Raw genomic sequence first — 27,925 nt, forward strand, 5'->3', positions numbered from 1 at the left:
GGGGTAATGGCCACAGCTGTCAGGCTCCAGATGCTCTGGGACCCAGCCCTGCCACTTTGTCCCAGCATTCATATGGAGGAACACTGTGAACTGGGCACATCACCACCATCCACTTGGGCAATTTCCAACAGTACAGCTGCATCTGGCCTGGAAGATGACTGTTGTTGGGTGCTGGGCTGCAGCCCAGCTGTGAGAGTTAGGCCTCCACCCAAGCATATTCAATGGAACCTCATGTGCCTGACTTCCCCAGAACCCTCATGGAAATGTTAGGATTTTCAAAACATTAGTTCTTTCTGGATCTTCTGTACCCAACAGGGAAAAAAATGGAATCAGACCCACATAGATGAAAAGTCATGTCATTTATTAATAATTTCTCTTTTTATTCTTCTATAAATCTGAAGGAAAAAGTCTTTGGTGACACTCTATAAAACAATCTATCTTAAATGGCAAAACCCAGACATAAAGTTACACAGGTCAGTGACGTAAATCAAGATCTATGGCTTTGAAATTTCTTGCACTCTCTCACACACTTTAGGACTCAATTGCACTAAATCATTAATACTCTGTAACAAATGTGGAAAACACTCCAAAAAAGACCTGTGTTGACACCACAATAACATTGGCCATGTATTAGAAAAAGGGTCCCAAATGTACATTGTATACAAAATAAGATTTACTATTTTTTGTTACAATTTGCCACCTAAAATAGTTCCAGTTTTCCATGTCTTTTTTTTTTTAACTCTCAGCATATCCTATACATTTTTACTTAGCATAAATATACAGTTCATTTCGTGGTAACCAGGTCATTTGCATGGCCCTAATTTTAGTAATAATTACAACTAAAATGAGAGGAATGTGCTCCTATAGAACAGAATGCTATTGCAGAAATCAAATGACCTTTGAGATCTGAAAGGCAGATCAATACAAAAATAGTGTGCCTGGAAGGCCAGCTTGACTTGATTTTAAACAACAATAAGACTCTGCCTACCAAGTATCTCACCCATGCTGTTGATCTAGAACATATTGGCACTCTAGGACAGTGACAACTATAGCCTCAGCTAAGTAAAAAGAAACAATATCCTTTGATTTTTGGAAAGGGCAAAGAGGAGACATGGCTTCCAGCCAGAAATCACCTTTACTATCAAAACCCACAGGTTTCGTATCCAGAGTTCCTGGATATTATTACCGAACTGATGGGGTAAACCCGTCTTAGGATGTTTCATCCCACTTCACCCTTTCAATGGAAACATGGAGTCTAGGAATAATTTCATTACCATTTGATGGTTTAAAGTAGTGAGTGAGATGTGTTCAATGTAGTTCAGCATTCAGGTTTTGCCCACTGAGAATTTAATCCAAAGCAACTTTGTTCCCATCAAACTTGCAGGCAACAGCCAAAGGTCTTTCTTGCTTACAGCTAGTCAGCAATGGAGGACACATTTTAAAGGCCCATGTCCACAGCTGTCAGGATCCAGGTAAGTGAATTTACCAACTGTAGCCCTGGCTGTATGCTGGTGATGGAAGCTAGTAGAAACCAGGAACTTGGTATCTCACAGTTCATGGCAAGAGCTGATAGCCTTCAAACTGGACCTCTCAGAGACCCCGCCCCCAGTAAGATATGATAGTTCCAGTTGGAGGAAGCTTGTCTCGGCATTTGCATTTCTAATCCAGTCTTGTCCAGTATGAATCTCACTCAGCTTCTACCCCAATGAAGCTCTCTGCCTTCTCTCCATCTTTCAAACAAAGTTGATTAAAATTTCATTAGTGGTTCAATCAAGCATCCTTTTTTGAAAAATTTTGTTTTAATTTTAAATAGTCCATAAGTCTCCTCACCTCAACCATGACTAAATTAAAGTTCAGCAACCTTTATGAAAGGCCACTAGCATAATGTTCCTTCAAGTCACCAGGAATTTGAGAGCCACCAAAAATAAAGGCTAACATAGCCTACTGTAATGAAAAGCAAAAATCATTTTCAAAAGGGGAACTGAAGGACTCCACGGGGATTGAGCCTTCTTTGAGCACCATGTGGAACAAGAAGAAGTTAAACTGTAACGCACATTCAATTCCAGACCTGAGATGCCCCTTTTTTCGGACACGTCATCTCTGAAAACACGTGCTCACATGCCTTGCTATGCCCACCGAGCTGTGCAGTATCTGGTGACATGAATACAAGGATTATTGCCTGGATTTTTCTCTCTAGTCTCAACTTCGGATCATTCTTTTTGTTGTTGTTGTTTGTCAACAAAAGTGATGATACGTTTAATATATAATGCAGAGGTAAACCTTAATGGTTGTTTAAATCTTTTCATATAAATACATAGCCAGCTTTTAAATCACTTATTTTGAAGAACACATATACTAACATAGGGCTGGAAAAAAATGTGTGAAAATCATAAGTGGCTGAGTCCCCTATGGAGTTTCTTCATGTGATTCATTAAATGGTTTGTAGTATAATCTCTACCCTTGGCAGCTTACCAACTCAACACATGTTGGCCCTGGTTATCATTAAAGCTGGCCGAGAGATAACTCCTGACATCCTTTAACACTGGCTATGATTTGTCAACTTATTGCAATGCAATCTACAACTCTTTCCTAAGAGAATTAAAACTACATCTTGCTGTTGGGCTTCACTGATTTGCTTAGCATTGTTCAATTCCCAACTGCATCTTCCAAATGAGCAGAGAACACGCTAGCTGGCATCCCAGAGAGAATTACTCCAGAGAATGACAAAATTCAACTGTGGAGACTTAAAGGAGATGAGATGCGTGTCAGTTCTTATTCTCATTTGTAATTACGGCACATGCTACTTGTGGGGACTGTGTGCCCTGTGAGCTTTACGACAGGTAAACCTGGCAGAGCAGTTCTTTGAATCCACTCTTGGGACTGACGAGTACAGTTGCAGACACTGCTTTGTAAACCAAGGTGACAACTTAAGTTTTAGATTAGCTTGTGGTGATTTAACAACCTGTTACATTCATGCTTGTAAAGAAGATACGTTATACTACCATTCTGATAAGTTTCCCACTTTAAATGCAAATATGCAAATGAAATGAATTGTTCTCCCTTTAACATGCTGAGAATTACAGCTAGTATAAAACCTTTGAGGGAATTTTACTGATAGATGCAAACAGAAGCACCGTGGACCTCAGAATCGCACTATGAGAAATACTTAGCCATATGTCACATCCATTTAAGGAATGTCCCATATTTGAAAGCAGGGTCATACTGGATGAGGGTGATGCATAGAGAGATGTTTATGCGTCACAAAGCTTCAGAAAAGCCCTCTTGGAGTAGACTTGATAGCCAGTGTACCACTCACAACATGGCATCTGTATATGTGGGCTCTGGTCCCCGCTCTGCTGCTGAGCAGGCAATGGAGTCATCCCTTAAGGCCTCAGCAAACACTTACCTACATTCATTCTTGTTTACAGCACCCACCCTAGGACATTAGGCACATTCCTTTCTCTTCCGGTGTCTATATAGATAGGCATATGAAATGCACAAGAGTTCTTGGAAGAAAAAGAAACTAAAGTCCTTGTAAATTACTCTATAGTACCTAATAATCTTTCTGTAACTCAGTATATAACTCAGTATAATAATCTTTCTATAACTCACCCTTTTTGTGGTTCCTTCAAGTAGAAGCAGACATTTAATATCAGAAGCCTCCATATTTCATAATGGAGCTTAGAGATATGCTTCATGGACTTGTATATGTAAATTCTTAATGTTTCAAAACCATCATAAACTTAAGACAGTATTTGCATGGATGGAAGCATTGTTTTTAACAAGAAATAGAACTAAATTTTTCTACTTATTTCAAAACTGAAAGAAGTCTTCACATGTTTCTGATTAATTTGATTGTCTTTTTTTTTTCTTGTATAAAACAGTGTTTAACCCAAATTGGAATGAGTTCTGTGGCAAGGCATGCCCTCAGTTAGGTACTTCACAAGCACCCTTTGGTTAAATGGTGTGGATTTACACATAACTGCTTCTTTCTTAACAGAGAAGCCTTTGCCATTTGAGTCTTTCACAAACATTAAACCGCTTGTCTTATAAATAATCTGGACTCATTTTTTTTTTCCTTTTGGCCTCTAACACATAGGATTTCCCCATTAAATATATGGGTCAGTGGTTGAATCTATGGGCCAACCACTAGGAAGTATAGGGTTTCAGTTGTGGGACGTCCATCACTAACATGCTGGGAGTTGTTTGGTTCTCTGCTCAACATTTCTTAAATCTACCAGTGTTTGCTTGGTCTAACTCCCCCCACCCATCCCCATGTAAAAAGATTACCAAATTTCTATTAAAGTTCTGAGTTAGATCTGCTTATCTGGAGTCAACACTTTCATGCAGCAACAGTTTAGAGACCAAGGGGATCCGAACATCTAAACTGGAATGTGAAATTGTCTTAGTGTGTGCCAAGTTCCTTGCTGACACTATGTCAAATAACTGATTGTGTTTCCCGTGATGTCTGTTGCTGTCACTGCAGGAAATCCTGGGTGACCCATGGCAATCATGTCTGTAGGGAGGGGGGCAGCAGCTTGGAAATATACACAACCAACACAATTTTGATTAAAGAAAGAACTCTGGTTTTTAATAGTTTTGATCATTAAAAAAGTTTAAACCTGCATAGCAATCATTTCAAAAATAATTATTTAATGTTCCATAATTAAACTGTACACAACCTAGTTGTGGGACACAGAAGCCAGTGAGGTGAATGGAGCAGTCTGGCGCAGCCCCAGGAGCCAGGATTCCAGCCGAGTTTTGTCACTGTGTTCATCTAAGCTGTTTATTTTTTCCTTTTTCTTTTTTTGTCTTTTTTGTTTTTTTTGTTTTTTGATTTTTTTTGATTTTTTGATACTTGGCACAGTCTGGCTCCACTGCTGGGCGTGAGCGGATCTGCATTGGGAAGGAGGAGAGAGCAGCTGGACGCCCGTCTTGCTTCCCCTCCCCCACTCGGTGGGCTTCCTCAAAGTCGTTCAATGTCTCTGTATTTCTTCCTCAGAATTGAGACTTGGTCTTTAAAGAGGACCGGGTCCAGCCTCATCTGAGAATGGATCAGCGGCATGTAGCCAAACCAGCTGGCAAATGTATTCATGCAGCTCTGTCGCTGGGCAAAGTGGTCAGGGTCGGCCCAGCGGGATGCTCGGGAAGTCTGGGGAGAAGGAGACAAATAAGGAAGACAGTGAGAGAGAGAAGGCAGGGGGAGGAAGCACTGTAGCTGGATCTGCTAAAGACCAGCGGCAGAACCTGGCAGAACGTGTGGCCTCGTTGCCAAGCCTGTCCATCTACAAAGCTGGGGAAGGCAAGGCTTAGGCATGCCCACTTACCTTTGGCTGAAGTCGAGATGTGGCATCTTGACCAATGACCAAACGCACCTAATCTTTCGAAGCTTTCTGAAGCTCAGATGATCGAGCCACGGCCCTCGGCCCTCTACCAACGGGCTCTCAACTACTACAGTCACTAAACAGAACATTCTCTTTTATATCTGAAATCAAAGCTATGACTCACAATGAAGTCTTTGCTTCAAAGGTAGTTTTCTAAATACTTATGTGAAATTTCTTTAAGCATAGATTTAATTTTAATTATGTGTGTGAGACTCCACACGTTGTATATGTGTGCATGGGTGTCTTTGGAGGCTACATGAAGGCATGAAATGCCTCGGAGCTGGAATCACAGAAAGCTCTAAGTCATCTGACATGTACACCGGGACCTGACCTCTAGTCCTCTTCCAGAGAAGCAAGCATTCTTAACTGCTGAGACATCTCTCCAGCCTTCTAAATCCCAGGTGTTAACACGGTTGATGTGTGGAGACATGGGCTGTGGACTTGGACTTTAAGCATCTAACTTTCCACCTTTATCAAGTTCCCACCGAATGGCTTGTTTAAAAAGATGCATGCATAACGCAAGAACAAACGAAACCCTTACACTTCACTCATGGCTAGAGCTACAGAGCACATAAACCCACACTCCCTTATAGACTTTCTCTACTCTACTGAGATGACTGAGAGACAAAAGTGACTCAGATCCAGTGACACAGTGCCTATGTCTACAAGACTGATTCTACAGTAAATATTAAAATTCTGCTCATTAACCTAACAATTGTCTTTTCAATGCCACTAAATGCCAACAGTTGTTTTAAGTAATAGATGGTCTCAGGTTATCAAAGTTAAAAAAGAAAAAAAGGCTACCATCTTTTTAGTTATATTGCCTCTAAAGCTGTCAAATATTATTTAGACAACATAAATGATGGAAATTGACTTGATGACTTCCAGGTAGGGTTGGGGAAGGAACAAACTTAAGTTTTCTTTAAGGGACAGGCCACTGAGAGTTTGAGTGGATATATAGATGACAGTAACTGGACTTGTGTTTGTTTGTTTCTCTTGTTGCTGGTTTGCTGGGAAGGGAGATCACAAGTGCAGGGTGTGGGGTGCTCACACTCAACATGCAAGGATTATAAACACGGGTAAATAAGCAGCTGTTTACTATGTGTATGTGTTTGTGTGGTCTAGAAACATACTTTCATGAAAAGTGCATTTTAGAGTGAGACTCACGCAGAGTCACTTTAAAGTCACAAGTATCAACACGCTTGAAAATAACGTGATAAATACAAATGTCAAGTTAGCACTGAGCAGCAGAATAACAAAACACTACTTGTGAAGTGTTTTCTTGAAGCACACTGGAGCCTGGCAGCAGCCAGGTGGAGGAGCTCCCAAGTCACAGCAGGGTCAAGGAAGTTACAGGATTCTCTGAAGGCCAGAAAGAGGCAGAAGGAAGGCTCTGTTCTCTAGCATCTGTACTGCGAGAAAGCACCTTGGCAAGTAACAGCAAGGCAAAGACTTAACATAACTGGCTGAGTTCCTATCAGAGAAGACAGCCTTGAAGGCGGTGGATGGCGACCCCTCTGTGGTTGAACGAGCCTTTCACAGGGGTCACCTAAGAACATTGGCAAGCATAGATAAATATCTGTGATTTATGATATCATAAATATCATAACAGTAGCAAAATGTCAGTTATGAAATGGCTACAAGAATAATTTTTAGGTTCACGACAACATGAGGTACTGTATTAAAGGATTGAAGCCTTAGGAAGGTGGAGAGCCACTGCTTTGTGGTTGACAGGCATTTTTTCATTGGCCCACTCACTCCAAAGGGCCAAACTCAAGCCCAGGAAAATGTGCATGTATGGAAATAGAAAAGCTATCAGCTCATTCTTGATTGATTCCAACCCAACCAACAAATACCACCACCATCTTTTTCAATCTAATAAAAGCATAAGCTTAAACATAATCCCATTCATTCTATGGACACAAAGATTTACTGAAATCATGAGTATGATAGGAAGAAGGATTCAAGTACACTATACTACCTGGGCACAGGGAGACAAATCTAACATTCAGTTTAGAGTTGTCTCTAGAGTATGTGAATTACTGGAGATGCTCACATAGTAGTAGAAGCAGGCACATATATGAAAAGGTCACTAGCAGTCCTCCCTGGATGACTGCGCATCCTCAGGGGCGTCTGAAGACTCTCCCTAGCAAACACTAGTAACAGAATGTGATTCTGTGAGCTTGCACTCGACCAAACATATGGGCACACAGTCGGCAATATACACTGCTTAGATCTGAAGTAGTTTGGTCTTAATGATTGGAAAATTCCTGCGAATGCTTCTGCCTGTTACTTCAATAGTTAAAGGAGGGCAGAACTTTCCCAGTACACAGTTCTTTCTCCATAACCAGAACTCTGAACCTGTGTGGGCTCAGTAGGCTGTGAAGGATACCACATGACTCATAATTCTCTTATAGCATTGTTTTTCTCGTGCTACATTTATTGAATTAGAAAAACCCAGTCAACGAGGTTGCTATAAGAGCTTGCTAAAGTTCCCTTTACAAAACTTAGATTTACAGCTAGCACTCAGCACAAAGTTCGAACACCCAAACAGATACAACCATGGTCTCTCTAGGTTTTGTTAGTGGTACTGTTTGTTTTGTTTTTCAAAGATATACTACCCTGGGCTCTGTAGCTGGGGCTGGCCTAGAGCCCCCATGGCCTAGATCATCTATCTCAGCCTCGGAGTAGTTACCTAGTCACCATGCCCAGCTACGGTAATGCTAAGAGTTGATTTTAATCATGCGAGGCACTCCATGATTTAACCTAGGGAGAACTAGTAGTTGTATTTAAGCTTTTTCATGTATTTTCATTCATTCATTCATCCATCCATTCATTCATTCATTCGTGTTTGTATGTGTTTGTGTGTGTGTATGTATGTGCGTGTGTACACACACGCATGCACGCCATGGGGAATGGAGCACGAGAGCATGTGCTTGCCACAGCATGCATATGGAAGTCAGAAGATACCTTGTGGGACTTGCTTTTCGCCTTCTATCATGAATGGCTAGAGACAGAACTCAGGTCTTCAGCCTTGGTAGGATTATATATATCTGCTGAGTCATTTTACTGCATCTCTGCCTCCTTTCATTCATCCATTTACTTGTTTGTTTGTCTGTTTATTTTGAGGCAAGGTCTTACTTGGTGGCCCAGATTAGCGTCACACCCCGTACTTGTCAAGAATGACTTCTGAGCTTCTTGTCCCCACTCCCAAGTGCTGGAATTCTAAGCACGTCCTACCTTATCCAGGATACACTGTTGGGGATTAAACTCAACTTCCTTACGCTTCTAACTTACGGGGGGTACTTGTAGCAGTAAGTTAACATTTCTAGATCCAGTTTTCCTGCCTATAAACACAGGAAGTTGGATATTTCTATGACAGTATATTTATCATGAAAATTTATAACCCAAGAGGATATTTGGCTTTACTTTAATAATTATATCAATTTCATGAAAAAAAGTTTTACCACTTCATTTTAAAAATGAGCCAAGAGAATCTCAGAAATTGACTGGCCTGCCCACAGCTTATAAATGCTGGTTCGAGAACTGAAAATTGATAGTATGACCTCTAGTATTTCACTATGCTATTTTCTCAAAAGAGAAACAAGAGCAAGAACACTCTGTTAAGAAAGGATTCCTCGCAACTTGTAGGCATCTACAGGAAACTGACTTAAATTCACTGTAGAACTTTCATTCTGTAGTGGACTGAATAGTTACACCTTCCCTGGAAATACTGATGTCTGACTGGGACATGCTGATCTGTAAGTGGGGCATCTGGAAATGATTAGCCCATGGAGGTAGAATCCTTAGGAATGGGGTGCACCAGACAGCTTTGCATCATGAAGCCACATGGCAAATTACATAAGTTAAGAAGTGATTCCTCGTTGGGTATTACAACTGCTGACACCTTGACTTGAGAATCCCCAGGTTTCAGAAGTAGGAGAAATAAATGTTTGTAACTTAAGCCCTAAGTCTATGTTGTTCTATTATACTAGCCCAAAGGGTATAAGGGAAACTCTAAGAATGTGTCACTGTCATGTCATATTATGGGTTATCTAAAAGCTTTATATTCTTAATTATCCATGTGCCAATCATTCCTTCCTTCAGGGCTTTCAGATGTGGCTTATTTTTCTGTCTCCCTATAACACTGCCAGATAAAGCTGAGGAAAATGTATTCGTGTAGCCTTGGGAAGAAAGTTCTTTATTCTTACCTGTCCCATCATTGTCTCCTTATACTGTTTCTTCTGGGTCACTTTGATTGGAGGCAATTTTGTCACAGCAGACACCAGGAAATTCATGAGAATGTCCTCACAGTTGGCCAGTTGGTCTACCATGTTCTTCAGGCTGGCTGGCAGGTAATGGGAATACAGGTAGTGATAATATCTGAAAATATCAAAGGAAATTCTCTTAGCAGGGCAACATTACATAATGACAAGTAGACTTTAAACACAGGCATTCTCTGGATCCCTGAGCATGCCACCAAATGCATTAATAATGACAACTATTGCTTTTTATTGTACTCACTATAGACCAAATCATATTCTCAAGTCTTTAACAAGAAATGCCTCATCTAACCCACCTAAGAAATCTATGAGGCAGATGTTATTATATTATTATCCTTATTTTACAGAGGAAGAACCAAGTGAGGCACAGAAATTCCCAGGGATGCAGATATTGCTTGCCCATCACAATTTGGTAGCAGGCTGGTCAGTTAGAAAGAGAAACTGAACCCTAAGATGTTGTGATGATGCAATTTTGAATCACCATGGAAACACACTGCTGACTGTGTTTCTATGAGGATATTTCCAGAAAGGTTGAACACAGCAAGGAAGACCTGCCCTGAATGTGGACAGCACTGTGGGCTGGGGTCAAGACTGAGTACAAAGAGGAAAGTGGATTGAGCACCAGCATTCATCTTGCTCTGCTTCCTAACTAAAGATGCACTGTGAGCGGCTTCCTCTCATGTTCCTGCTGCTGTGCCTTCCCCACCATGATGGACTGTATCTTCAGACTGTGAGCCAAGACAAACTTCCTTGTTAAGTTGCTTTTGTCTGGTATTTTGTCACAGTAATGAGAAATGTGACCAATACGGATGGCAAGAGAATCTACTTACAAATTAGACAAATTATTTGAATGAATCAAATTCATTTGTGTGGAGGAAGCAGGAGGAGGGGAAGTTTTGAGATTAAGATTTCCTCAGCCAAATGTTTACATTTGGGCACTTTCAGACTTAGTCCTGAGATGATGAGACTCTCGATTCTCTATGTTAAAAGTCTAAGGTAAGGTTGGTTACATTTTCTTCATTAGGATAAAGTACTAGGGATTTTCATTAGTGATCTTGTGGGACTGTGGAAATGTGAACACTCTACATTTACTTATCTGATAATTTTACCTCTGTCTGCTGTTTTTCAAGATTGCCCATTTCATATCTCTACCTATGATTTTTCTCAGAAAAGCCTCTTAGGGGCCATAACATGCCCAGGGCAAAATTTGCATGTAGAAATAGTTACTCATTTGTAGAATTCCCTCTGTTGATAGCACTCTATCCTTCTGGACCTCAAGTCAGTCAGAAAACTTGGTAGCCATTAAATTCTGATTAGGTCACCATTCTGAATCAGCTTCCAAGTATTGCTGCAAGGTGGCCACTACTCACACCATCGTTCACTCCCTGGCCCCAGTCTAATGTCCATCTCCATTTGGCTCACTCCTTTCTAACAGTTCTTCCTGCCTTTGTCATCTTTCTCATTGACTGTTCTCATCACGACATCCAGAGTGGATACTGGGAACACAACCCTGAAGTCTGCTCTGTTCAGGCCATGCACTGACCCATCCATTAGAGGCTCCCAGGCCTCTTGGACCTTCTCATCCACTGCACCATAGTCACTAATCCCAATCTTCTTTTCCATCTTCGTCCATTGTTTTACTCTGGGTGTTTCTTCTTGCTATTCCCAATGCTATCTATAACATCCTTGGCTACCTTTCTCTTGCTTTGAAGTTTCTGCTCACTTCCCATCTGTATAACAGACCATCCTGACCACTCTCCAACCTTCCTCATTTCTGCATCTCACGCTACTTGACTCTTTTGTCAGTGTCTTCTTGCTGTCCCTGATTTCCCTGTAGCATTTATATGTCTCTGTTCACTAGCATATGAGCCCTGCATTGTCAGAGATGTTTTCTGTTTTACTCAAAGGTGAACCCAAACCACCTAGAACAGTGACTGGGATATTTAGGTATCTCCTCTTAATATTCAGCTACCCAACCTAGTTATGAGTGTTATCGGTATCTTTTGGCTTAACTCAAAACACTACTTTGCCTTAATATCTAAAAATACAATAAGCCAAGAAGATTTATAGCTCATATTTGCTACCCCAACAAAAATCAAACGGGAATACTGACTAATTTTCGTTCATGTTGTAAACTGGATTTGGCCTAAAGCTCCTATTAATGCAGTTGTTAGAAATCTCAGCTCCGGGCTGGTGAGATGGCTCAGTGTGTAAGAGCACCCGACTGCTCTTCCGAAGGTCCAGAGTTCAAATCCCAGCAACCACGTGGTGGCTCACAACCATCTGTAACAAGATCTGACTCCCTCTTCTGGAGTGTCTGAAGACAGCTACAGTGTATTTACATATAATAAATAAATAAAAAAAAAAAAAAAAAAAAAAAAAAAAAGAAATCTCAGCTCCTCACTTGTGGTAGATAGCAGCTCCTGTCAACACCATGGAGTAGTCATTCGTCCACTTGGATGTATATCCCCACCGCTCCTTTGAGTTATCCCAGAAATGACTGCGAGCAGGATATCCCACAATCCTCTCTGGGAAGCTCTGCCATACGGTGAAGGCAAAATCCACCTACAAGGCAAAGTACAAGCCAAACAAGCAATCAAGACTTTGAACAAATGTCAACAAAACATCACCTCCCCCTGCTAATTCATAACGTGGAGTCCCACAACTGTTTCGAAACATTAATTCCCATATTCATCAGCAAATTAAACTGACTGCTTGACATTTTGCCCTGCAATTATGCACATCTTAAATATTTTGTAGGAAAGAAACTTAAGATTAATATAGAAGAGAGAAAGGGGGGAAGGGAAGGGAGAGAGAGATCGATCCTGACTTGCCCTTTAGAAATCCCAGTCTGTTCAAGCTAAAAAAACAGAAAAGCAGTTGCTTCCTTCTCCCCAACCCCAAAGGCACTGTGACCACTGATTCACAGGAAGCATAGGAGCATCTGTTTTGTAAACGAGAACAGATTTCCTGTGTGCATCCAGGGACTGAAATACGGCAGGCATCGTAACTAGCATATATCAAAGCCCAAGTGACTAAAATTAAAGCATTTTCTTTAGGGAAAGTTTTTGAAAAGAGCACAACTTTTAACAGGAACATAGAGAAGACGTCACAAAGAAAATACACCAGGTATGTCAGGTCTAAAGACACAGGATGCTAGCTAGGTACAGCTAGAAAGGCAGTCACTCATGAAGTCACTGAGAACAAGTGGGGACAAAGGCCCAAGTTAAAACAAGTCAAGACATGATTATTTTAAAGAAAAGGTTTATAGGAAGCCAAAGTGGGTACTTCTGAACCTACTCTAAGCCAGGACATGGAGCTAGCAAGTTATCTCTTTTTAATCTGTACACTCCATTTAGATCATCTGATGAACAATAAATAAAAATAAACAAAAAATATAAAAATAAATGATACATTTATGATCATATAATGATTACCATATGAAGGTTTAGAGGACTGTACATGTTGTAATAACCTTATAATAACTCTTTGAGGTAGATAGATATTTTTATATTTATCAGCTAAGAAAAGGGAAAGCTAAGTAGAGGACCAAGTAATTTATGTGCACTAGTAAGTGGCAGGGCCAACATATCCAGTGTGTATGGTTCTGATACACATCTCTCTTAGGTTCTGAACTGCACCAGAGATTAGCAAGTGTGTACTGACTCAACTTGATATAAGCTAGAGTCATTAAGGAGAAAGAAGCCTCAGTTGATAAAATGCCTCCATGAGATTTACCTGTAAGGTATTTTCTCAATTAGTGATCAATGGGGGAGGGCCCAGCCCATAGTAGGTGGAGCCATCCCTGGGCTGGTGGTCCTGGGTTCTATAAGAAAGCAGGCCAAGCAAGCCATAGGAGCAAGCCAGTAAGTAGCATCCCTCCATGGCCTCTGCATCAGCTCCAGCCTCCAGGTTCCTGTCCTTATTTCCTTCAGTGATGACCAGCAATGTGGAAGTGTAAGCTAAATAAACTGTTTCCTCCCCAACTTGCTTTTGGTCATGAAGTTTTATTCCGTCTTAGAAACCTAACTAAAACACCATCTATTCTGAGACTTTCCTGTAAGAGAAGATGGACAAACCATTGCCCCTTCTACAGAATTAATCCAAATGGATCTGACAATCACCTGGATAGGAAGTCATCACCCAGGAAGTTGTCACTTTCAGAAACCTTAAAGAGGAGATAGCCTATGTCGCCATGAAGGTCAGTATGGGGTCCCACTTGGTTGCTGTGCATTCTCACTATGAAAGTGTTTTACTGTGGTATACTTGGGCGATTCCCACTCTCAGCCATGAGAATGCCTCATGTGTTTTAATTATATGTTTCTCCTTATGCTATGTTCTGTGTCTTGTCTAAATTCTTTTCATGGAGATAAAGGACTAGGAATAGAAAGGGAGCCAGAGAGGTCCTGGTAACACTAATACAACATGGCTGAAACTCAAATGCCACATAGTGCACTAAATAAGAGAAAGAAGGCTAACAGGGCCATGTAGGACACATTTCCACAAACATAAAGATATCCTAGTTGGGCAAATCAGTGATTGGCAAATTAAAGATGAAGGTTGTCAAAGAAGGGGAGGCACAGTGTAAAACATATGCAAAGATTCCTTTGTGAATGATAATAACGTTTTGGGAGAAGAGATAAATGACATTAACTGTATAGATCATGAATGAACTAAATCACTGAACTGCAAAGTTTAAACTGATTGATCTTATAATATGTAAATTGGTATTCATTTTAGTAAAATAATTTTAAAAATGAAGTGAGTAAGCTTAGCTTGATATTCCCCAAGCTTTTTGCCCAAGTCTCATATCACCCATTAAACTCATTAAGTAACATTTCTCTTTAAACTGACTACTCTATTTTTTTTTTAATTAGTTTCATCCTAGGTAAAAACATCAGGGAAATCCTAGGTTTCATTGATGACTATGCTATTTTCAAAGAAACATTAAAGCAATAAGATAATTGTTAAAACGAATATACTACATAAAGTATCTTTTTGGAATCATTGGCCCAGAACATTAATTTTTTTCTTATTAAGTTTATTTATTTGAGTTGAGTGCAAAGATACACACATGTGTCCGTGTCCATACACACATACGTCAGTGTACTTTAGTGGTTTGGGTTGGGGTTTGGGGCGTGAGATGCTGCTTCTGCGGATGTCAGAGGATAACTTTCACAGCCAATTCTCTCAATACATCACGCAGGACCCAGGATTTAAATGAGGTTGTGAAGCCTAGTGGTGGTCGCAGCACACGCCTTTCATCCCAGCAGTGGGGAAGCAGAGGAAGGCAGATCTCTGAGTTTGAGGCCAGCTTCATCTACAGAGTGAGTTTCAGGACAGCCAGGGATACACAGAGACTCCTTCATGAATGACATTTTGAGCACTGGTGTAGAAAGTAGATTTACCCACTGAGCTGTTCTACTTGCCTCATGAAATTTTTAAAATAAATTTTTGTTTCCAAATTTTTCAGTCTTAGCTAGAAGCCACTCTCATTGTAAACAGCCATATATTCACATTTATATGAAACACCAATTTGATGCCTGCCATTCTGAGCTGTGCCAAAGATTGCACACTTACTATCTAGTCAGAGACTTTCTAATAAAAAGGACAATGGTTAACATGTGTGCCAACTTGACCGCAACAAAGGTCAGGAAGGCAGATGGGAGATTAGCTCTGTGTGGGCCAGTGAAACTATTTCCACATGAGGCTAACATGTGAGGCCCCTCTTCTGTGGGTGGCCACCTTTCAATCCACTGAGTTCACAGAGAGCGAATATGGAGGAAGAAGGTGTCTCTGATGTTTCTTAACTATTTTAAAAGAATTGGTCTTGGGGTTGATGGGGTGTTTGTGCCAGGTCACATGTGCAGAGCTCAGAGAACAGTTTTCAGGACTTCCCTTCTACCTTAGCAAGGCAGGCACTCTTGTTTCGGCCACAGTAGGACCAGGTTAGCTGGTCTACGAACTTCATGTTCATCTCCCTGTCTCTGCCTGCCATTGTGCTGTAGGAGTCCTGAAAGTCCAGATGTGTACCACCACATCTGGCTTGGTAATGTGGGTTCCATGCAAGAGCTCTGACCCACGCAGCCATCCCACCTGCTCTGTGTGTGCCCTTTTCCCCTACCATTATGCTTGCACTGAACTCCTCCTGCCTTTGGACTGGGACTTAACATTGGCTATTTGCACTCTCAGGCTATCATTTTCTATAAGGACCACAATACTATCTTTTCTGAGACACCAGCTTACATATGGAAAGTGTAGACTTTGCAGGCCCTGAGACTCCCATGACCTCATCAAGTAATTCCTCATAACAAACTCTTACTGGTTTTCTTTCTCTGAAAACATTGCCATCACAAGAGAAAAGGGGCTTAAAATGACTCGTTCACACAAACTATACCTGCCCGGAACTGGGAGGGAAGGAGAGTGGTAGACCACGCATTAGGAAAACTTACTGGGGAGAGTTAAGACAGCAGGGGATAGAGTCTGACCAGACACCTGAGACCAGATTGGGCTAACCTATGACATCCCCCATACTCAAAACCAATAGTGCCAATTGATGGGACAGTATATTATGTAGCCTCTTGTTAAAGAATCCACCCAACTGTCAGCACTCTTTGGGATTATTCTTTGATAAAGAAACAACTAGTATAGAACGCAATAGGGTGCTTTCATTGCATGAATGTCTCACTATCTCAGGGCCTTTTCAAGTCATTTCAAAGGAACTCAAAAGTAAATTCAGATAAAACTGTGATTCTTCTGATAACACTGCTTTCATTCACATCATTAACACATCAAAGACAGCAAAGGTCAACATAAGCCCCCCTCTCTTAAAAATCAACATCTGTTTTCTTTTGAGGGTTTGTGGCAACTCGTATAAATGTAAATAAGCATAAACCACCTCTATCTAATGCCCTTTAAAGAATGCCTCTTAAAAAAATCTATTCCTGATGCTTCAGTGAGATGCTTATACAATCTAAGATCCCTTGAACAGTGTGTATGTGTGTGTGTTTGTGTGTGTGTGTGGTGTGTAAATCCAATGAAACCAACACCTACTCACCTAAAAAAAAAATAGAATAGAGAAATTCTGCCCATGAGCATTTTAGGCCATACAATCACTTCAGTGATCAGCAGGCGAAAGCAAGCCAGACTGCCAACCTCTTAAATTTACATATCATTTTCAACCCACGTTGACTTCTAATTACTTCACATGCAACACATGTTCCTCCCAGCATGCACTGAGTGGTTGGAACTACTATCTTCTCACAGGAAATAATCCAGTACAAAGATACATCACAGTGGTGGGAAGCTATTTCACCATGGGGCATGGAAAACCAAAGCCTGGTGTGTGAGCAATTGCCTTGTGCCCTGGGGATGCGGTGAGATGAACCATACTCCAGGCCATAAGAAGATGCCCTAGGTATATGCTGTGGATGTTCCACCATGGGGATGTACTGCTTGTCCCTGAGTTTGCCCTTGGAACGGCATCATCCATTCTGGGATGCTGGCATACTAATGTAACAGCTAGCCTTGACTATTGACTTGACTGGACTCAAGAGGTACCCAGGAAATTAGTAAAGCATGCTGCTAGACGTGCCACTGAGAGTGTTTCCAGAAAGGATTAACTAGAGGAGGGTGAGGGTAAATATGAGTGTGGAATGTGAGGCTCAATATTCTGGGATTTAGGAGGAAGCAAAGGGAGAAGAAGGGGGAGCCATCTACTCAGATGGCCTTTATCCCTCTCCGATTCATGGCTGCCACATGATCTCTGAGCAGCCACATCCTTCCTGCCATGATGAAGTGAGAGCTCTTCAACCCTGAGCTAAACCAATCTCCCGTCCTCTAAATTGTATGGTCCCAGGACTTCATCACAGCACACCCAGGGAGGGCTCTACCTGCTCTGCTTGGCATACCGTTCTAGAGCATGGCTAGGTCAGGTCAATGGTAGCCACCAGCAAGATTAAAACAAAAACAGAAACATGGGATCAAGAAGAAGGTCTCTTCGCTGTTCCTGTCCTTTCAGAACTATGTGGTGCCAAAGTTCTGACAACAGCCACATCTCCATGAACACAGCTCTGGGAGGAGGGCCTTTTCAGCTGCCTCTCCTTTTCCTCGTTCAGGGATGCGGTAGGAAAGCTTTCAGCTCTTACCAGGTGTTTTAACATCCTTGATAGGGTTCAGCATCCCTACCCACACCTCCTTAAGCCATTGAAAATTCTCTCATTTGAGCAATCTGACTTGAATTCTGTTTACTGCCAGGACTTTGATAGATACAAGCAGGGACTCTGTAACCCAAGTACCTGGCACAGAGACCAGAACAAAGGAATCGCTCAGCAAACACTTGTTGAATGAATGTGCTCTCAGGATGCCAGCTTTCCTTTGCAGCAAGCTGCAGAGAAATACCAGCTGGAGTGTCTCAAGGCTCACTGTTCAGGCCTTCTCTTTGCCTGGTCATCACATCTTCAGCCCAGTAGCATGTCATCTTGCCACGAGACATGTGACACAGAGGCTGTGTGGTCAGTCTTGCATTGGCACAGTGTCCATTCCCAGGACCCAGTCACTAACAAGTCTTTATAGAACTCGGGTTGCAAAGAGGCACTGAACCAGGTGAGCCGGGGTTATTTAGGACCTGCTTAATACAATTGGTAAAGACTAAAACATAGTTACAACGATGGGATCTTAAGGAGGAAGGGTAGTTAGCCAGCCTATATCAACCGTAAGTGTGTCTACTAGACCTACACTCCGGGTCCGAAAGAGTGCGTGCTGGCAAGTGCCAATTTCTAAAACAAAAGAAAAAACGATTCCAGGCTAAAAAAAAAAAAAAGAAAAAAAAGAAAAGGAAAAGCTAATTAGCGAAGTCTCTGTGCCTTTAAGAGCTACCATTAATAATGTGATCACATTAATAATGTGATTCTATATTTTCATAGAGATATCTTTGATCTCATCTATGGCCTGAAGCCTCAGCAATCAATACTCAATCCAGCTACAAAATTTTCCATCACCTATCTCTTCCCTCTTCTTTCTCTTTCTCCACACAGACTTCCCTGTGTAATCTTATTTTTTGGCACAAATACTTGAACATTCAAAATAGAAGGTCTCCATCTCAGCCTTCAGATGAAACTGTTTGCTTGTGTGTGAATGCAGTGTGTGTGTGTGTGTGAATGCAGTATGTGTGTGTGTGATTGTGTGTGTGTGTGTGTGTGTGTGTATGAGAGAGAGAGAGAGAGAGAGAGAGAGAGTGAGAATGAATGAGTGTGTGCATGTGGGAGCAGGAAGCACTTTAGATGAGACAAAAAAATAGCCTTTTAGAAGCCACAAATGTGCATCCTGGGCACAGAGAGCGCTGTAACTGCAGAAGGGTGGGATGCTTGACCAGAGAGTTTCAGGACATAGGTATTCCATCCCTGGGTTTCCACACACCTGCCTACAGCTGTACTACTTAAAAAATAAAAGGAGATGAAAGATGAGAGGGGGAGGGGAGAAGAACAGCCACACAAATCAGGTCTTAATTAGAAGAGAAAACAAAGGGGGAAAGTGCCTTTCTCAGGGTGCCAGGGGGTGGCAAGGCGCTAGCAGGAACTGGGTTAATTAAAACCACTTCAGGAAGACTTGGGAAACGTTTTCAACTTCTAGCAAGGCAAGGGCAAGAGCGATCCCAGCACCTCTCAGGCCTGAAGGCACCTGCCAGAGAGCCCCGCCCTGCTCCCGAGGCACCATTCTTACTTCCGTAGTTGAAAGCACAGTGTCCTCATCCAGGCTGAGCACAGCATCAGTGATGATGTTGTCATAGGGCAGAAACCGGCTGCTCATAACCTGGGGAGTAAGAGAAGTGAGGTTAGGTGCATGGAGAAGCCACGTTAGAGTCTACTGTCAGGAAAATTCTGCCAGTCACATCATCACGAAGACTGTTCCATTACCTGACATCTGCCACAGCAAACGTCTTCCATCGACCACCAGCAAAAATTAACCCAGGCAGCAATTACTGAGCACCTACAGGTACCACTCCAACCACAGTAAGGATGAAACCAAACGTGATTTATGGCCTGCCTTTAGGAACCCAGAGTCAGTAGAGATGGAGAGCTACATGACTGGCTTTCACTCAGAATGAAAAGTGCCAGACTGGAGGGCAGCAGAGTCAGCTACCAGAAGAGCACAGGAAGGCTTCATGGGCATCATAAATTAGGCAGGCCCTCCGACTAGGTGGGAATGACCAGGCAGAGACGGAAATGGGGCCACAGAGACAAGGGTTCAGCAAGCACAAGGGACTCCCAGAGATAACCAGTATCCCGAGAGCAGGAAAGAACAGGGAAGATGACATATTCCATCCTGGTACACATCCTGGGAGACCAGACCACTGGAGATGCCCAAACATTTACAATACTGACTTTATTTCTATTCTAGCAAAAATCATAGATAGTGCTCGTACACGCATATTGTTGCTATGCCAGTGGAAGGAATTAAGAATGAGGACTACTGCACTCACTGATAAGTGGATATTAGCCCAGAAACATAGAACACCCAAGATACAATTTGCAAAACACAAGAAAATCAAGAAAAGGGAAGACCAATGGGTGAATACTTCATTCCTCCTTAGAATAGGGAACAAAATACCCATGAAAGGAGTTATAGAGACAATGTTTGGAGTTAAGACGAAAGGTTGGACCATCCAGAGACTACCCCACTTGGGGATCCATTCCATAATCAGTCACCAAACCCAGACACTATTGCACAATGCCAGAAAGATTTTGCTGAAGGGACCCTGTTATAGTTGTCTCGTATGAGGCCATGCCAGTGCCTGGCAAATACAGAAGTGGATGCTCACAGTCATCTATAAGATGGAACACAGGGCCCCCAATGGAGAAGCTAGAGAAAGCACCTAAGGAGCTGAAGGGGTCTGCAACCCTATGGGTGGAACAACAATATGAACTAACCAGTACCCCCAGAGCTCGTGTCTCTAGCTGCATATGTAGCAGAAAATGGCCTAGTTGGCCATCACTGGGAAGAGAAGCCCCTTGGTATTGCAAACTTATATGCCCCAATACAGGGGAATGCCAGGGCCAAGAAGTGGGAGTGGGTGGGTAGGGGAGCAGGGAGGAGGGAGGGAATAGGGAACTTTTGGGATAGCATTTGAAATGTATATAAAGAAAATATCTAATAAATAAATAAATAAATAAATAAATAAATAGAAAATTGTTGACAGCTAGTGATTGACAAGAGAAGCCTTAGTTTCTCTACTCTTAAAAAAAAAAAAAAGGAATGAAGACTACAATGATTTAACTGGGTAAGAATGAGCATGTGTGGTGCACAGTTAGGGAAGCTGGGAAGGTGCTACATTGGAAAGGTGCACTGGGGCCATTCTACACCAGTGGGCATGGGGCTAAGAAGTTTGATGGGATAGATGGAGGTATGGAAGCTTACCCGTGAGAGGCACAGCTTCTGCCTGTGAGAACTGTGCTATACAATAACCAATTGTCCTGGACTAGCTAGTATGTCAGGGAATGTTCCTGGCCTTCCCTTCATGGCCCTCGTCTTATTGTATCTTTATAACAAACCCATCTTAGGGCTGGGGAGTGATGGGGGGTGGGGAGACAGAAAGGTCATGAACTTGGGTTTGTTCCCAGATAGTGTGGCTGTCGAGAAAGAACCTAAAAGCACATGCATGGCCAAATGTGACAAGCCCATCCCCATTGTCCTGGAAAAGTCAGGCTTGAGATTCACACATAGAGACCCGAGAGGCATGCTCCGCCTCAATTCACTTCGAATGCTCAAATGATGGGTAGCAAAGCAGAGGCTGAACCCTGGCAAGACGGAGAAGGAGCCACCTAACAGGCCCCGGGGGTCGGGGGGAGTAGCACATTTAATAACCACAAAGACTCCCATGCTTTGCTTACATGGGGAAGCCAAGTTTGTCTCATCTCAGATCCAAGGTGCATGCCTGTAAGCTGGGAAACACTACGATAACCTATCTGAGAGCTCAGGCAACAGAGCTGTAGTATACATGGCTGCAGAGACTACTCCCGCACATCTGTCAAGTGGGTCAGGGTTCGGTGTTTGTGTGTGTGTGTGTGTGTGTGTGTGTGTTTAAATCTTTCTCAGTCTTTCAAAATAAAATAAAACACAAAGTGGTCGGCAACCCCATATCTACAGCGCTCAGAAATCTCCGCCTGCAGCGATTCTCCTGAGCTGTTTACATGTCCACAGAGGACCACAGAAACCATTAGCTGGCAGCTTAGCAATGCCCTGACCTTTCCCGTGTTCAGCCTACAGGGGAAAACTGCGAAGACAAGCCCTATAAATTCAAAACAGAACTTTGCAGCTGAAACAGCACACATCAGCTCTGAAGTCCCAGCTAGATATGAAGATTGTGGGATGGAGAAGGCTGTTCCCCACCCTGGGCTCAGTCACTGGCTTCACAGGGAAGTCAGTAAGTCAGTCAGTCTGTCTGTCTGTCTTCTTTTGTTCGTTCGTTCCTTCTCCTACCTCTCTCTTTCTCCCTCTCTTCCTTTTTCTGAACTATAGTTTATGAGCCCATTAGTATAGAAAAAGAGATTTTCTTTCAAGTCCTTGACCCAATTACCTTCTTGAGTGAACTAACACAAGGGGAAGGCATATACCCATGAGGTCAATATTGTATAACTGGGTTTTGTCCTGTTTGTTCACTGGTTAACCATGTGAGTAGCCAAGTCTTTTACAACTTATAAACATGACAATGAAACTGGCCAAGACAAATCTAGTACAGAGGAAAAAAAAAAAACTATGGAAATAATTACACACACCCTGCACCAAAGTTTGGGGGAGTCTATGATATCTTGTCGACAATTCCTGGCATACATGGTATCATTTGATTCTTTCAGCCACCATAAACTGGGTATCATGATTACTTCTGCTTATTGGAAGGTGTGTGACGGCACAGAGATTAAGACATGCCCCTCAGATCATATAAAAACCAAGCCAATGTTTGTGTGTGTTAAGTAGGCACAAGGCTAAGTCCTTGATACACAATATTTCACTGAATCATCGAAGTGGGGCTAAGTTATAATCCACTGAGTCCGCAGCAAGGCTGAAATGCTAACACTTCTAGAGAATGTGCCACCCGAGACACTGAGAGTCACGACAAGGCACATGAGCCACACAGCCCACTGGGATGAGTGGCCAAAGTAAAGGTGAAAACTAAACTAGTTTCCAGGGGCATAGTTATAGAAATTGATGGGAGAGTGTGGCACCTCCTCAAGGTACGATCCCAGGAAAGGCATTAGCATCTTCAGCACTTCTCACTGGGAGCAAAGGTATACAATTTGTGAATTAGAGCACGAAACTGTCGTGCAATCTGAAGACATCAGAATGGCCCCAGTCAGGCACATTGAGTCCTGTCCACATATCTTGACACACACAGCCCAAAGAGATACAGGAGATGTGGTCATTCATGGGGCCAAAACACCAAAGAATTCCAAAGTTCAGAGTTGCTAGTATACATCTGCATACTGTCCAGGCTTCCAGATGTCTCCAGTGTGTTGTAAGTCTATAACACAGAACCAACACACAGTGTTCTAAGTGGAAAATGAGTATATAATGACATGCTCTGTTTGTCTTTTCTCCATGGGGCCATTGCAATTCTCACCACATTATGTGGAACATATGGATTTGCTACTTTTCAAAGATCCAAGATAGCTTCAAATGGTTTGACCCAACAACCTAATTATTTTGCTATTCTGGCTTAGGTACTATACCTAGGGTAAAGTAGTCTCTGTGGAACTGGCAAAAGAAGTCTCTCAGAGGACACTGCTTCTCCAATATCACTTTTACTGAGTAGTGACTAATTACAACTGGGAAAGAAAGTACCATGTAGCAGCTAGGGGAGTGAGCTGGGTTCTGACTGTTAATAGTGCACCCACTTTTAAGACCACGGCAGAATGAAGGGGGTTGAAAGACAGGTGGGGGTGCTGACAGAGGTGGAGAGTTGAGAGAGCAGGCCAAGACCAAAGCCAAATGGCCTTTCGAATCATTATAACCAGCAGCTACAGAAGAAAGGAGAGAAAAAGAGACTGGAGGGCCATCTTGGGCAGGACACATGACTTCAGATGCTAGTTAAGCCATCAATAAATATAGTCCCTGAAAGGCCAGAAGACGATCAGAAGGTTATTGAGTTCTAAGCAGAGTGGACTGGATAATGAAAGTAATGGGCCAGCGAGGCTGAGCTGGTCTTTGGATGAAAGGAGGCTTCAAGGCAAAATAAGGAGAAACGACTTTTTAAAGAGAAGGGTAAGGAAGAACTTTTTCCTGAAGGACACAATGCATTAGCTAAACAAACTGTGCACATGCAACATCAGCAGCAGCAGCTGCCACTGCCACCTTTCATTCTTGTCATTTATGGAAACACCGCTGAGCCTTGAGCTCATTTCACCCTCACAGTTACCCTAGGAAGTGTGTGGTATAAGTGTCCTTTTATGAATGAGGAAATAGCATCCAAGAATGTAAACTTAGAAAGCTAGCTACCAGATTGTTTGCAGTGAAACTCTGCAAGTTTCACTGATTGCAAAGTCCATGGCTGGCAAAGCTAGACATTCGGGAACAAGTACAGCGTTAGACATAACCCTGACCCAAGGGCTCTTAAGGGATCTTCTAGAGCCAGCAGCACCCATGGTGGTCTGTGAAGAGGTAGGTTTCCACAGTCCCCTCACATTAGCCCCTCCTACCTTGCTTTCTCCTTCAATGACGATGACAGGCACGGCAGTGGCAGGCCAGCGATGTTTGGCTGGTAGAGGCTTGTCACAATTCCACAGAACTATGATCTGAAAGGCACAGGGATCATTAGACGGCTGTCTTGAGTACTTCTATAGGCCCCCTTCTAAAAGAGGGATAGAAGTGAGCTGGCAAAACAAAATTTCAAAGTGAGTCCATACCCGTACCAACTTTAGAACTTTCGATCTTCAACAACCAGAGAGGAACGGTAGAAATCTAAATGATTACTTTCAGAGACTAGGAGAAAGTAGTAACTCTAAGGGCTGAAGAGATGGCTCAGCAAGTAAAGAGCTTAAGTTTGATCCCCAGGACCCATAAAAATGCCAGGTGGGTATGTCTACCAAAAATCCTAGTCCCTAGGAGGTAGAGAATCCTTGTGGTAAGCTTGCTTACTAGACCAGCTAAGCCAATACACAAACTCTGTGTGGAAGAAACTCTACCTTAACATATATGAAAGAGGACAAATGAGATAAATCCCAACGTCATCCTATGGACTCTATATGTATACGCACATTTGTGCATATGTGCCTGCACATATACATAAACCCTCACATATATGCAAACACATAGATAAACACACACACATACATACATACATACATACATACATACATACATACATACACACACACACTCACTCACAAATAAAAAGCAGTAACTTCAAGTTTGCCGGAACTTAATCAAGTGTTTTCTAACTTCTGATATCTTATGATAAGAGTGTAATAGCAACTGTGATCAAGTTAAATAAAAATGTATACCAAACATCCGAACATCTGCTATGAACTCACACCACACCAGGCAAGTGGGCGACATAAAAGAATTTGAGACAGAAGCACAATGAGTTCCTGCTTTGGATTCCCCTGAACAGTTGCTGGCTTTATGTGACTTTATAATTTCCATTAAAGGCAATGAATTGAAAACTGAACACTTCACTATGATTTGAGCCTTTTCTCATTTGTAAACCATTTTATCTACACCCGGCACAAGTTAAAAAAACTAAACAGTGTTAAGACTCTCGGAGTGCTACTGATTTGGGAAACACTGCTACCGCAGATATCATTCTCTCCTCTCTCCTGGCCGCTGTGAAGGAAAAGTCGACACTTCCCGACACTGCCAAGTCTGTTACTGTTACTGGAACGTAGTGTTCTGTGTCCCGCCATGTGGCCATTTTGGTTTACATTATCATTTTGATGTTTATGAATGAAATAAGAGGCTAGGGAGGTGGCTCAGTGAGTAAAATGTCTGCCCTGCCAACACAAGGGCAATCCCCAGCATCCGTGGGGAAAGGCCAGGTATGGGAGTGTGTGCTTGTAATCCCAAGGCTGGGTGGGGCATCAGAAACAGGCAGACCCCTGGAGCTTGCTGGCCAGGCAGCCTGGCCTTATCAATGAGTTCCAGGGTGGGGCAGTGTCTCAAAAAGTTGGTAGACAGTACCTAAGGAACAATATCCTCGGTTCACCTCTGCCCTAAACACATATGTGAACATATGTGCCTATACACAAACATATTGCTCACCCTCTCAAAACATGCGTACATATCCACACACAAAAGAAAAAAAGGAAGTAGTTTGTTTCATACATTTTTTTTTAAACAGAACATCTCTATATGTGTGTGTTGGGGGAGCGGGTACATTTTACACCAAGGCAAAGGTCATTCTGAAATCTGACTTGTGCCAGGTTTCACTTTTGAGTCTCCAAGTTGATAAAAAGGAGAGTATCAAAGCCTAGCCAATCACTAGAGGAACTGGGTATGTTACTTGATGAGCAACATCCTGGAAAGCCAAGTGTGGGAGAGGTATGCAATGAGGCTGCAGAGAACAAGGCTACTCACCTGCGCACAGTACTGGGATTTGGCTGCAGCCACAAGAAGCTTCAACACTGGCTGGGACTGAGAGACCAGGGGAGTCACAGCATGGATGACTGCAGTGAATTTGGAGGGGGGCTTTAAACCTGAAAGGCAATCATAGGAGGGGCCTAAGGAAGCACTGAAAAATAGAAGACTCAGCAAAAAGACTCCATGTCCCAGTGGTTTACCCTGGAGTTGCTGTCCCTCAAGTACAGCTGTCCTTCATGTCTTATTTATGGACAGAAGGGGAGAAAAGGGCAAGTTGACATGTAACAGCCAATCAGCCTAGAGACCTCTCCAGTGTCCATCCATCTCCAGATTCTGTGGACATTTTCTTCCCTTAGTGATGCCTGCCATCTTTTTTTTTTTTTTTTTTTTTTTAAATGTTACCCAATATGTATCTATGCACTCTGTTCTGGTGCATAACTTACCTGTTATGTCTATACATAAGCAAGCCTTTTCCATTGGTGGATTTACAAGTGCCTGCATATTAACTAAAGGGGATTGTGTGACTAACATTTCATAAAAGAATTAGAATGTAGGAAAAGTTCAAAGGACAACACCTAGCATCATCCATTTAGGCCTGACTCCCAGATCTTCCATCAGTGTTAGTGGCATTGAGAAATATGGGTGGATCCTCTGGGTTTCTTAGGCTGGGACATGCATTTATCCCCAGAGTTGAGCACCCTGATACACACTGAGCACTTAGCACAGGACTTATTAGCAAATAAGAAGTGCTCTGTGTTATCACCATCAGCATCCTCAACACTGGCTCCAGCATCAGCAGCATCACACTAAGGGAGCCTCCATTTTTCAAGAATGGCTGCTTTGTGTAACAGGAACACCACTGAGAGAAAAAGTATGTGAAACTGACTTCTGCCCAATGGGAGCTCTTTATGGGCAAGGACAATGAATATGCAAATCAACCATTACCACCACAGAGAAACAAGAAGGTATCCCCTCGGGAGCCCTTCTTCAAGACCTCGGAAATTACAAACAGGTTAAGAGCCTTTCAGAACTTCATTAATTTAGGCCTACTAATTTGGCACATTAGTAGCTTAGGTATGAACCAGGCATTGTGGGAACATCCCCATTAGACTTTGATATAGGTGGGGATGTAAGTTAAAATCAGAGTGTATATGTGAAATGATTATGCAAATGTTTTACATGGAAAATTGTGCCTTCCAATTAGCATTTTAATTGAACTTCAGAAAGAAAGTGAGTTTCTTCTTCTCTTGATGTATACTCAGGAAAGATACCCAGGACTGAGGAAACACTTCTTAACGATGGAAACCACTCATTGCTTTTAGGTTTTCCAGCAAGCGTTTAAGAGGCATCATTGACATACTTCTAAAGGGCTAACTCTGAATGAAGATCACAGAGCTTTACGAGAAATGTTAGGATTCTTATCTACTGCATTTGACACACAATGAGTTCTCACTGGCTCAGTCAACCATCCACTGAATTCCACATGGTCCTCCCAACAAGTCCGGTTTACATTAAATGGTTATTCACTGCTGATGAATACTTTAGGCCCGAAACTTCAGTCTCACTTCGTGGGTTTCAAACTAAGTATGTACAATTTAAGAAGGGTGAAGGTGTTTTGGAGCACATTCATATAGAATAGGACCACCCTGAGTCTTTATCATAGCAGTCTGAAAGATACCTTACTGCCCC

At 42.3% G+C, this 27,925-nt stretch overlaps 1 protein-coding gene across 1 annotated transcript in view; it reads right to left on the bottom strand.

The window, feature by feature from the left end:
* Nucleotides 1-4,563: 4,563 nt before the first annotated feature.
* Nucleotides 4,564-27,925, bottom strand: part of Ext1 (exostosin glycosyltransferase 1) — a 277,923-nt gene continuing 254,561 nt past the window's right edge. The window contains exons 6-11 of the mRNA NM_010162.2: nt 26,234-26,352; nt 24,358-24,453; nt 19,388-19,477; nt 12,072-12,232; nt 9,596-9,767; nt 4,564-5,152 (exon numbers count right to left, since the gene is read on the bottom strand). Coding sequence (NP_034292.2) covers nt 4,967-5,152; nt 9,596-9,767; nt 12,072-12,232; nt 19,388-19,477; nt 24,358-24,453; nt 26,234-26,352 — 824 coding nt within the window. The 3' untranslated portion in view covers nt 4,564-4,966. The remainder of the gene's footprint in view (nt 5,153-9,595; nt 9,768-12,071; nt 12,233-19,387; nt 19,478-24,357; nt 24,454-26,233; nt 26,353-27,925) is intronic.

The sequence above is a fragment of the Mus musculus genome, chromosome 15 (genome assembly GCF_000001635.26).
Source record: "Mus musculus strain C57BL/6J chromosome 15, GRCm38.p6 C57BL/6J".
NCBI classification, from domain to species: domain Eukaryota; kingdom Metazoa; phylum Chordata; class Mammalia; order Rodentia; family Muridae; genus Mus; species Mus musculus.